The sequence below is a fragment of the Hydra vulgaris genome, chromosome 02 (genome assembly GCF_038396675.1).
Source record: "Hydra vulgaris chromosome 02, alternate assembly HydraT2T_AEP".
NCBI lineage: Eukaryota > Metazoa > Cnidaria > Hydrozoa > Anthoathecata > Hydridae > Hydra > Hydra vulgaris.
Genome location: NC_088921.1, coordinates 45,587,501 through 45,600,419, shown reverse-complemented (window position 1 = coordinate 45,600,419; position 12,919 = coordinate 45,587,501). Strand labels below are relative to the sequence as shown.

The following is a 12,919-nucleotide window of genomic DNA, read 5'->3' as shown; positions in this document are numbered from 1 at the left end:
TTTTAAATTTGTCTTGTAATAGCTCTAAATATATGCGATATAATAAAATATCACTGGATTAACAAAAAATTTCGAAAAAAAACCATAGTTATTAGCAATAAAAAAATAATACTTACATGAAACAAACATTATTTTTGAACTTTTTATAAAATTTCGCTTCTTTTGAGTACCAGGTTGACCTACTTTTGTAGAACTTTTTTTTCAAAAATATTAGGAACCCTGTAAATGTTCAATTGACTTAGGGCACCTCTAAAAATATTTTTTCTTCCAAAAATTTTTTAAATCCAATTTGTTATATCCCATATATTTAGAGCTATTATAAGACAGTTTTGAAAAATTTCTGTTTTTCAATGCATACTAATGATTATGCAGTTTATGTAGTTTTTTTTCAATAGAATTTAATGATCTTTTTTTAGCTGAAACAGGGGCGTTCACAAGAAATGATTGCAGACCAACTTTCTGATGCTCCAAATTCTCTTGGATCAGATTGTTCTGATAAATTAAAAAGTAATTCTACTACTCATTGGAGCTCAAATTCTTTTGAACCTGACAGAGAATTTGACTTTTCTTCATCTAGTTCACCTGGTAGCATGACAAATAGTTTAGAATCTCTTACTCGCAGGGGTGGAAAAAATAAAAGTCTTAGAACATCAATTGGAAAAATATTTTCTACTAAAGGTAAACTTAAACCAAGAGACTTGGAACTCGGACAAAGCGAAGACTTAGATTCCAATGCTGAAGCACAACGTGATGCCGAAACTCGAATGAAACACAAACTTTTAGAAGATATTATGGCATCAGGAGCTCCATTTGCATCATGGAATGCTCCTGCAATTCTTGCTTGGTTAGAATTATGGGTGAAGTTACCAGAGTGGTATATACATGCTTGTAGAGCCAATGTAAAGAGTGGTTCAATTATGTCAGTGAGTCCTATTTGTTGCTTTCTTTGAAAACAGTTAAGTGTTTAAATTATTCCAAACATAAAGATATAGTATAATGATTCTAATGAACACTTAACTTACTATAACTTTATAATTAAAAAATTCTTTATGTTTGAAATATATATAACACTACATATGTTATAAAGATTCCAAATATAAAGACATAGTATGACAATTCTAATGAACACTTTACATATTATAAATTTGCTAGTAGATATATTTTTGACCCTTGTTTAACTCAGTTACTTGAAATAATTTTTTTTTCTAATTTTATTTTCTAGGCATTATCAGATTATGAAATCCAACATGAAATAGGTGTGAACAATCCCTTGCATCGTTTAAAATTAAGATTAGCTGTTCATGAAATGGTTAATGTTACTCTTCCTGTTTCCCCGCCAACAAAAACTGTAAGTTGCATTTTTGCAGATTTAATAAGATAATCTTTAAATCTTTAAACAATCTTTAAACATTCTTTAAAGCAGTTAAGTCATTGTTATTTGATTTGAAAGGTTTTATTTTTAATGCTTGCATGTGATGAACAAGTTATCTTTTTATATTCTTAAATTAAATGCTTTTGATTGGGTTCACTTTTACATAGTTGAATCTAAAATGTAGTGAAATACTACTAAATGCTGAAAGTAGCTGTAACTACATTAAATATTTAAGTTGTGCTTCATTAGCAAAGTTCAGTTGTTAAGCATAGGAACATTTGCTGAAACATTAAAAATTTCTTGAAAAATGTTTTATTGTTTCTTATTAAAAGTGAATAATAGGTTTATATAATACTTTTTTAATTTGGTAATAGAGGATAGTAAGTAAAATTTAAAAAGGGGTCTACCACAATTTTAGGCTAAGGTATTTTACAAAATATACTCAAGCTAGAACTCCTTTCTGAGAGCTATTTTTCTGAATTAGTATTTTAAATTAAACCCAATCTGTTCTAAAAGGTAGGGTTTAATTAAAAAGCATGACTCTCAAATTAAGACAATCAGGTTATCACCATATATACTATATATATATATATATATATTATATATATATATATATATATATATATATATATATATATATATATATATATATATATATACTTTTATTTTTTTATTTAAAATTTTTATAAAAATTTGAATTAATTAAAAAAAAAATTTATTAAGATTTTATTTCTTATGCTGCCATGTTATAAATAATTTGTCGATATAGTAGTAACAATAAACAAAAGGTTTGTCACACCAAAAGTGTAACATATATTTAAGTCTGGCTCTTTATTGACTGTTTATTTGTTTTCACTTGTCATGAACATTCGTTTGAAAATATTGTTTTCCCTATAGTCATTAGTCTATGGTGATATGAATCATTTTTGGATTGCTTCAGAATGGCTTGCAAGTCTTGGTCTTCCTCAGTATAGGGTAAGTTACATTACATTTCTCAGTATAGGGTGAGTTTCTATTTATATAATATGCTAATTTATTTTTGTTCATTATCTAACAATTAAATTAAAAAATATGTGTATAGCTATTGAAACAACTTTATTCTAGCTATACACTGGTTTTATTTAGATTTAAACCGTGTTAGTTATTAGTATTAACTGTATCTTATCATATACTATCAGAGTTGGTTACCATTAAGTTATTGTTTTGAAAATATTGTCAAAGAAACTAAAACTGTTTCACTTCTACTGATAATACCTTTTAAATGTGCTTAAGTCTTAAAAAGAATAATGTTGTAAAAGCATAACACCTAATATTTTGTTACAGTTTTATTTTTCTTTGTACAAAATCATTTTTAAAATTCTTATTAGGTTGTTTATTAGTTGTTTAAAAGTTTTAAGTAATGATAGAAGGAGCACCTAAATTTTAGATGGTGACTTTGGTAGGGATTGTCTCACAATAAAACTAAAGAGTCCTTGTCTGTAAAATAGTTTAAGGCATTCATCTAGTTGCTTTAGATGAATGCCTTAAACTATTAGCAACCTGTGCTAGCACAGAAAATGGTCAAGCTGGGTTTTTCAACGAAAGCTGGGTGTTTCAATGATTTGAAATTCTTAATCAACTGCAATGTTGTGAAAATGTAAAAATTGTGTTTTTTAAATATATGTGAAAAACTTAAGTCATAGTTAAGGTGGTTTACCTTTTAACTCTAAATTATTTAACCTCTTAACCATTCAACTCTAAACAATAGAAAAAAGTTTGATTTTTTTTTTAAATCTTTGAAGACTTTGTATGTAGCTTTATAAAAGCAAGATTGCGGAATAATATATATAATACTTTATATATGGTGTAGTGTATATAAACTATTTATTAGTAAACAAACTTACCTTAACAGTTAAAGGTTCTCATGTTAAATGTTACTAAGGATGAATAACACACCAATATCTAAAAAAATAGACATCGAGTCATGGTAAAAAGAAGTTTCAGTAAAAAGAATAAAGAAATAACAACATCATAAAAAAAGTCGACTGAGAAAATTAAAGCTTCAGTTTAAGTTAATATAAAAAACTATACTAACACATTTGTATAAACCAGAATTTTGGCTATACAACCCACATCTTTGCATAGTGTAGTGTAACAATAAGTCAATCAAAAAAAAAAAATTATTATTATAAAATATTTTTTTTTGAGAAGTATGTTGTTATAGCAAGTCAATATATGTAAAGATTAAAAATGGAATTTTTGAGATACAAAAGCATGGCAAGCAATTTTTATGGATTTTTTTATTTATTAAAATCAGTTATAATAACCTTTTTGTAATAAAGATTTTGATTGTTTATTTGTTTCTATTAATACTGCTATTCTATAAAAAATATTATCTTCAAAATAATATAAGTTTCAAAACTTGCTTCTTTTTGGCAGAATGGCAGAAGACTGGTTATTTTGCTTTAATTACTGCAGAAACCAGTTCTGTTGTAGTTAATAAATGAGCCTGATTTGAAGTCTGATTCAATACAATGGAGATAATAGAATTAGCCTCACCATGTGCTGATCCAATATTTTGTAAATCTCTAAGCAAATTTGTGCGGTGCATCTTTTGTATCCACACTTATATAATTATTGTTACAAACAACAACTTTTTAGATATAATATAGCATAATTAAATTGCGGTACATTTGATAAAACCATAAAATGTATAATACTTAATATTTGCGGTAGCAAATAGAATTAGCCTCATCAATAATTATTTTCAGTTTACTTATTTATCTTGATCTGGTGATATGCATTTGTGACTTAGTTTTTTATTATTATTTGTAATAGAAGAATATAAGAAATAGGGTAGATTTAATCATTGTTTCATTGCCATTTTTGTTAAATTAGAACGAAAAATAAAGGTGAGGCTAATTCTATTTTCTCCGCTATACTTCATGCTTGATTTTAAAAAATCTGTTTTTATATTTTAACATATTTTAAGATATGATAAAGTTTGTTATTTTAGTGATATTATATGACCTTTTTTAACATATATAGTATTCGTTTATTGAAAACCTAGTGGATGCTCGTATGTTAGGACACATTTCTAAAAAAGAACAGACAAAGTATCTTAAAGTTATTGATGGTTTCCACAGGTTTTTTTATATTATATAATATTTTTTTATAAAGTATAATATTGTTCCTATTTTGCATTTATATATCAAAATAATTGTTAATATATTAAAAATTATATTTAGGTTTTGTTTTTGTTTTCAGAAGAAATTTTTATTGTCATTAATTTTTTTTTTTTGAATTTTTTTGTTTAGAAATAGTTTAGATTGTGGAACAAAATGTTTGGAAATACTCAATTATGATAGAAAAGTATTTTTTTTTTTTTTTTAAAGTAGTAGATATATAATGATTTTTTTACCTTTTATTTTTAATTAGTGGTTTAATTTTTTTTAATGATTGTTTTTTAAAGTTCGCTTTTTATAACTTCATTGCAATTATATATTTTATTGGTCATAATTTGCTTTACCTGTAGATGTTGGAAAAGCGAAGGAGTGATGCCTTAAATGAAAAAAATGGTATATTTAAAACATGTATATATGTAAAACATGTTGACTTAGTATTGCTAAAGTAATTAACAAAAGTCAAACAAAAAATACAACAAAACTACAATATTTATAGATAATAAAATTTATATTTTATAGATATATTTAAATCTTTAAATTTTATCTTATTATGTACTACTTAGTGTTTTCTTTTTTGTTTTTCTATGAAAATGTTTTGACTTACTGAGAAAATTTTATTGATGACCTTTAGATATACTAGTTTGGACAAATGCTAGAGTTATAAAATGGGTATCAAGTATTGGTTTAGATGAATTTTCTCAAAACCTGTGTCAATCTGGTGTTCATGGTGCTGTCATAGCTCTAGATGAACATTTTGATGTAGATATGTTTGCATATTATTTGCAAATTCCTAATACAAATGAAAAAGTATGTTTTATTTAACATTCAAAGTCTTACATTTTGCTTTTTTAAACAAACTATTTAAATTTAATTTTATAAAAAATAGGCACGTAAAATACTTGCAAAAGAATACAGTAAACTGATAGATCTATGTAATGACCTGCAAAAATCTTCTCAATCGGATTTAGTGGAAGGTGATTTTAGGCGTACAAAATCATGGCGAAAGAAATTTAAAAAGGACAAATCAGTTAAAGATAAATCGCGTAAAGTAGAAGATAATTCTATTAAACGATATTCTGGAGATGCTGAAACTTCCTATCATTTTTCTAGAAATGCTGAAGTGACTTCTCCTACTCGTAGACTGACCAAATCTCCTATAATAGGTAATTAATTTGCTTTAATCGGTTACAAAACTTCTATAATAGGTCATCAAATTTCTGTAATAGGTAACAAAGTTTCATAAAGTTAAGTAATGAAATCAATATTTAAAAATTTTACATTTTTTTCAACTATAACTTAATCATAATTAATGATTAATAAATTATAATTTATACTTTTCAACATAATTTTTAATTTGTTTTTTAGTTTAAGTTATCATTTGTTTTTAACAGATGTCCTGATTTGTTTTATATATAAATTTTAAAAAGTATTAAAACTAAATATTAAAATTTACATTAGTTATTGGTTTATTTTTGGATATTTTATTATTATTATATTATAAAAAGAAATTCAAATTTTTAGATCGTAGAAATTACAGCGTTCATAGCAGAATCACTTAGATATTTTTCTACATTTTAATGTGGTAAATTTTTAACTTTTGCAGCAGAAATCTGAAGTTTTTTGTTTGTAAAAAATTATAATCAAAACGACACAGCTTTTGTTTAACCTTACACAGTTTTAATTGAAAAGTCCTTAATGGCAGGGAATTTAATTTGTTTTTATTGGTTTCATAATAATTTGCTATATAATTTAATTATGATTTTCTACCATTGGTTAAATAATTTATTTCATAACTTAAATCAGGCCTTGTTAAGAAGCATTACGCAGCTCACATTTTGCTTGCGAAAAGGCGATTTGCCTATGCGTTTAGCAGTTTTGTATTACGCAAAAACTTATATCTTTTAGAATATTTTTAATTATTTTTTGATATAGTTTAAGTGACGTTTATTCTGAAGATATAAAGTCGTAAGTAAAAGCATTTAACCGCAATTGTAAACTAATAGATTTTTTGTTAAAGAAGTAGTTTGTTTAATAATTTTTTTTATTGTTGTTAAAAATTAGTTAAAAAAATTAAAGTGTTTTAAGTTTTATCTTAAGGAATTAAATATATAAATTCCTTTTAAATGTAAAAATTATTTTTTGTCATAATAGTTTAAAAAATGCACTATTTATTTTAATGTAAATATTTTATCAATAAGATATTTTGTTTATTGTTAATTCAATAACGTAAAGTTTTAATGACGTTTGTTTAATTGATGAAAATAAATTATGATCACGAATATGTTATCGGTAACTGATAAATAACAAAAAAAAAACTCTTTATTGTTTAAAAACATTATTAAAAAGAGTTCACAAATTAAATAAGAAAAAATTTATTAACAGTTAATAAAATAATCAAAAACCAACTGTAAAATCATAAGAAAATAAACAAACATTATTTTACATTATATGAAAAAAATATTTTTTTCAAGATAAAATTTAGTTCATATTTGAAAAAAATAATAAAAATGATTTTTTAAATAAGAACTTAGATTTTATTTGTAACTTTTGTTTTAGTGAGAAAAAAACAAACTGTTTGTATGATTTTTAACGCGTTAATAAAATAACTTTAATTACAATGCGGTACTTGAAAAGACGCAAGTGACGCAATATAACTTCTAACAATGCAAAATATATTTGCTGAGTTGAGTTACTTAGAAATGCGTTACGCGTTCTCCTAACAAGGCCTGTTAAATGTAGTTTTAATAAAAATAATAAGGATAAGCAACTTTTTGTTAAATGATATACAATATAAATTCTTGATGGTTAATGTTTTTGTATTATGTTATATTTAATTATTATTTTTAGGTTAAAACTTATGCACGTTTGCATAAATTGCACTCATTAAGTCGACGATGGTCCAAGATCCAATAGATATTAGAATTTGTTATCGCATTTCATGTATGAAGTCATGTGACATGTTGATATATGTCTATAACTAAGAAACTAAATTATGTATAATATTTCATTTTATATAGATTTTTATATTTATACTTAATATTGTTACTACTGTAAAAGTGGTTCATATAGAACTACATTTCACTTTTTTTTTTATATAAATATATTTTTTTCCTCCATCTTTTTTTAGCATTTATATATTTTTGTTGACAGTGTTTTCATGTTAAAAATAATTACACGCAAAATTCGGGTTGTTTTTTTGTTTTTGTTTTTTTGTTGTATTTTTTTTTTTTGCAAATTATTTTTTATTTATTTTAGTATTTTTTTATTCAAATAGAAATATTAAACAAATTCTCATTTAGTAAATTTTTGTTTTTTATTTGGGTTTAGATGTTGTGTTTTTGATCATTCATTGTTGTCCTTGTTTGACCATGCATTGTTGTTGTTTTTTGTTTAATGTTTTTTAATCATGAAACATTTGTGTAACACCAAAATTTGTTTTTATAATAAATTGTTATTTATAGTGTTTTTGTTTAAAGCTTGTAAAATATTATGCAATTCATTTTGAAATATGTGATATATTGTGCAATATATTGTGATTTCTAGTGAAATTGTTATGTAACTTATAAAGTTGTTGAAGTTTTTGAAAAAAAATTATCTCAATTTAAAAACACGTTTTAAATAAAAATTTTTGATCAATGACAATTGTGGTATATCATAGTTATCATTATCAATAATTCAAGTAATGCCATTTTTATGTGTCAACATTAAATGACATTAAAATATGAACTATTATTTTAACAAGTGCTTATAGTATAAGTTATTTATTATTAGTGATCGGTTGAAACAGAAAAAAAGCCGAAACCAAAATAAATTGAAATTTCGGGTACTCTAGTTTGGTGTCGAAACAAACATTTCGGCAAATATTTTACTGAAACCAATACCAATATTTCAGCTAGTCAAAATTAATTTCATTAGAAAATTTTATTTAAAAATGCAATTTTACATTTGTTTTTTATATGTGTATTATGTTAGAATTACACACGTTTCACAAATTGAGCAATATAAGTTAATAGCGAAAGTTAACAACTGGCAGATTTTCTCTGCAAAACAGGATTTTTTTGAGGTATTTTTTGAAAATTTTTATTTTTATTTAATTGAAAATTTTTGGTATGTTTTCCAACCAAAATTTTGATTTTTACCAACATAATACAAAGTACCGAAAACCTAAATTTCGGTATTGGTTCAAATAAAAATTTTGGCAAAAACCAATACAGAAACAGAGTTTTGGTCAATCACTATTTATTATAGCAATATACCAGTTATTTATGTTCATCTTTAAAATCAATTAGGATTTTCTTTGTTTTGTTTTGGGTTTTTTTTTTTTTTTTTTTTGTTTCCTAATAATTTCTCATTACTAGGTTAAGTTAATTGCATGAATAGGTGTTTTTATTTTTCAAAAATTGTTTTTAATACTTAATAGATGACTAAGTTGCATGAACCTGAACTTTATTGAAGATTTCTTTTTTTTCAAAGTTCTTTGCTTCATATATTTTGGATAGCAATCAGGCAAGTTTGAATACCCAGTCTTAAACTATTGTTTAAATATTCAGCTATAGCAACTTATTTCTGTTTAAATATTCAGCTATAGCAACCTATTTTTGTTTTAAATATTCAGCAATGGCAACATGTTTAAATATTTATTATAGCATCTTTAGTTTAAATATTCATTATAGCCTCTTATTTCTTTTAAATATTCAGCTTTTTTTTTTTTTTTTTCAGATATTTAGCTGTGGCAGCCTTTTTCTGTTTAAATATTTAGCTGTAACAACCTATTTTATTATGATAATGGTTTAATCTAAGCATTTACATATTTTAAATGTTTTGTTATGTTTAGTTATCAACATGTTTTTTAAGTTTAATTATAGATGTTGAAATGTAACTAATTAGGAAATAAAAATATGAATACACCTATTTCAAACAAAGCCCCTAAAAGTAGGGTCAGTACTACACCCTATGATAGAAGGTATTCGTTTTGCTTTCAATGTTTTTTTCTTGACAAAAATTGATAAATAAATGTTGAATATGTTTTAATAAATATAAAACCACTTGTATTTATGTTTTAAAAATTAGTCAATTTTCTTTAGAGGAAGCAGCTCAGCTTGCTTTAAGCCATTCAAGTCTCCAGTCAGTGTAAGTTTCAACAAGATTACTTTTTAGATACATTGGAATCAAAGATTTTATATTTTACGACTTTAAGAAATTAAATTTTTAGTAAATGAAATTCAAAATAAATATACTTTTAATAAAAGTAATGAAATTTACAATTCCTAAAAAAAAACATTTTTTATGTAATTTGTCACAAATGTATTTAGTTTTTTGACTCCAAGGTAACAGTTGATTGATATTATTAATGAAGAATCAGAACTGAAAAAGAAAGATTGTGACCAAAATTTGAAAATTATGAGAGTAATTTATGATCTGTATAGTGTAGTTTTAGTTGTTATGACAGTAAAGTTAATGTATATATTTAATTTATTATTTAAATTAACCATAAAATTTATTAAAATTTGAATAGCCTAAAAAATTTAAATTTTTTTTTTTTTTAATTAAAAAAAATTTTTTTTGAAGAGTAAGTCCCCAGTTGAAGACAATAGAACTTTAGTCCAAGATATTGCAGCTTTACGTTCAGATATTGAAAAAGTGGAAAAAGAAATAACAGAATTAAAATCTGAAAAGTATTTTAATTTTTTAATCTTTATTGTATTGTTATTTAAACTATTTAAATTATGTTATTATTATTATTATAATATATTGAGATTGACAATAATATGACATTTTTAAAGTATTATAGCTGTTACTATGGAAAAGAAATTATTTGTTTAGCATAAGTTAAATGTAGGAAAGAATCATTCATAATCACTTTAAGTTGAACGTTTATTTTTAAAGTTTATTTTTACCTCTCAAGAATTTATTTCAAAGAAGATGTTGATCACAAAATTAATAAACATTAACAAGCTGAATATTGGAGCTATGGTGTATTTTTTTTATTCATTAGCTGGCCTTAAATTTTATTTAACTATGACCATTTAAAGTTTCAAATCACCCCTCCCCCTCCACTCTCTCTTCCTCTCTTGAGTGAGTAGGTTGTAAATAAATACAGGTCATAACTTTCAACCACATAAAAATTTAAATAAATTAAAACCTTTATATGAATTTGGAACTTGTCAGTGTTTGTAAATTTTGTCTTGATTATATTAAACATAGCGCTATTTAAGGTTAGAATGTACATGTTTTGTTTAAGGTTAGAAGGTACATTTTTGTTTAAGGATAGAAGGTACATGTTTTTAGGTGTTTTTGTTTTTAAATTGTTTGTTTTTTTTCAAGCTTCCTCATTTTTTTTTTCCAACTTTTTTTTCAAAGCTTCCTCATTTGAGTCAAGTCAAGTGCAAATGCCCTTACATATATACGTGTATGTATGGTTATATGTATCTATTTACTATATACATGTGTATGTATGATTCTATGTATTTATATACTTGTATACATATGTTTATGTATACATATGCTTTTATCTTAATTAGATAAACACCAATCCACACAAGTTTTGATTTCACTTCATGTCTACTAGTTAGTTTTCTCAAATTTCAAAAAAGCCTGTTCAGGTTTGACATATGCTTATATGTCAAACCTGAACAGGCTTTTTTGAAATTTGAGTAATCTTTAAGATAAACGCTTGTCCCCTAATAGTGTGGCAATTTAATTTTTTTTTTTCATCAATTTTGCATACCAACATAAATTTTTAAATGTCTCATGAAAACACTGTTGTAAAAAATACTTTTAAAAAAGTATTTAAAATATAAATATAAAATTTTTTTAAACATAAATATTTAGAATATAAAATACCTAATATCAAAGTATTTAAACAACATAATTATTTTTCAATTATTGAAAGTATTTTAAATCAGTCAAATTTAAAATAAAAAAATTGGTAGTACCGCGCTCAACTTGTTTCTCTGCGCAACAGCCTTGTTTGTCAAATTTCATGTTTTAAGGTATAGAGTTGAGAAAGGTTATGCAATATTGAACAAAGCTCTACATGACTATGATCATCATAATCATATTAATGATGATCATGATGATGATCATTATTATGATGATTATCATTATTATCATGATTATCATTATTATCATGATGATTATCATTATTATCACCATCATCATGGTGCTCATGATGACGATCATGATGATCATGATCATGATAATTATTATTTTTTTCCCCTAATATAGTTACTGTGAAAGCGAATTGCAAGTTTACATTGATAGGCTTCATGAGTATAACGAAATAAAAGACATTGCTCAAATGGTTATTGGAAAAATTGGTATTGATTTTAAATTTAATCTTTTACGTTTTTAAATTATAGACTTTTTTTGAAAGTTTTAAATATTATTAAACTTTTTAGCTGAGATTGAAGGTACGACAACACGGTTGTTGTATTCTAGGTTTGATCTTGATATTGATGATTGATATAAACAATTGACATATTTTCTTATATATATATATATATATAGTCCTAAAAGATTTTTATATTATAACATTTTCTTATTTGTATATACGTTATTTAATGTGATATTTATTTGTGTTATAATATTTCTCTGTTTTAAATTTTTGGTTTATAAAAAGTTTAATTTTAGCTTTATTGTTTTAGTTTTTTTGTTGTTGTTTTTAATTGCTGTTATTGTTCTTTTTTTTTGAAAAAGATGTTAGAGTTTTGTTGGTTTTTTGTTTTGCTTATATTTAAACTGTTAATAATAGTTTCACAGACAATATTTTACAGCCCAACAGCCCTATAATATAGAAACACTTATAAATGTTGATAGTATTATTTAGTATTGAATTTAATAGTTGTTTATTTATTGATATTTATTTTTTTATACATTTATTTTTGATAAGAATTAAAAGTATTAATTAAAAATCTCCACAAAATGCATATTAAAAATGAAAATCTTGCAAAAAAAATCATGCATTGTGAAATAAATTAATAATTTAATGTTTTACTTTTTTTAAATACTTAGTTGAAAGATTTTTTTTAATATACAGGGTGGGTGGGTTCTCAAATGAGCATTACATTTTCGACTTGAGACTTATATTATGTATTCATTTAATCCAACATTAATTTTTAGTTTCTTAAACAATTTTTCATGACAACTGAAACTTTTTTATTTTTTTATTTTGCTATTTGTTTTTTTAAAGCAGTTTAATCATGTTTGTGAAATCTCATAATAAAATTGAAGCTTAAATACAGTGTGCTTTAGTCTGTAATTTAAAAGATTTTTCAATTTTTTCCAATTATATCAATATTTAATGATAAAGAATTTTTCTGTATAAGTGTATAAAGTGTTCTGTATAAGTGTATAAATCTTAGAGTATTTCTTGACAAAATTT

At 24.0% G+C, this 12,919-nt stretch overlaps 3 protein-coding genes across 3 annotated transcripts in view; all 3 read left to right on the top strand.

Annotated features, from left to right (window-relative positions):
- LOC100204950 (liprin-alpha-1) overlaps positions 1 to 8,144 on the top strand; it is a 33,823-nt gene extending 25,679 nt beyond the window's left edge. The window contains exons 18-27 of the mRNA XM_065791087.1: positions 417 to 923; positions 1,223 to 1,348; positions 2,270 to 2,347; positions 4,400 to 4,497; positions 4,669 to 4,723; positions 4,887 to 4,929; positions 5,168 to 5,343; positions 5,423 to 5,699; positions 6,058 to 6,118; positions 7,384 to 8,144. Coding sequence (XP_065647159.1) covers positions 417 to 923; positions 1,223 to 1,348; positions 2,270 to 2,347; positions 4,400 to 4,497; positions 4,669 to 4,723; positions 4,887 to 4,929; positions 5,168 to 5,343; positions 5,423 to 5,699; positions 6,058 to 6,095 — 1,398 coding nt within the window. The 3' untranslated portion in view covers positions 6,096 to 6,118; positions 7,384 to 8,144. The remainder of the gene's footprint in view (positions 1 to 416; positions 924 to 1,222; positions 1,349 to 2,269; positions 2,348 to 4,399; positions 4,498 to 4,668; positions 4,724 to 4,886; positions 4,930 to 5,167; positions 5,344 to 5,422; positions 5,700 to 6,057; positions 6,119 to 7,383) is intronic.
- A 1,290-nt stretch (positions 8,145 to 9,434) lies between these two features.
- On the top strand, positions 9,435 to 12,001 carry LOC101236746 (DNA repair protein SWI5 homolog). Its single transcript, XM_065789554.1, has 5 exons — positions 9,435 to 9,499; positions 9,621 to 9,666; positions 10,105 to 10,211; positions 11,764 to 11,855; positions 11,937 to 12,001. The coding sequence occupies exons 1-5, from the start codon at positions 9,435 to 9,437 to the stop codon at positions 11,999 to 12,001; spliced, it is 375 nt and encodes a 124-aa protein (XP_065645626.1).
- LOC101236599 (WD repeat-containing protein 31) overlaps positions 11,764 to 12,919 on the top strand; it is a 28,526-nt gene continuing 27,370 nt past the window's right edge. Inside the window, exon 1 of the mRNA XM_065791086.1 lies at positions 11,764 to 11,855. The gene's annotated coding sequence lies outside the window, so the exon portion shown is untranslated. The remainder of the gene's footprint in view (positions 11,856 to 12,919) is intronic.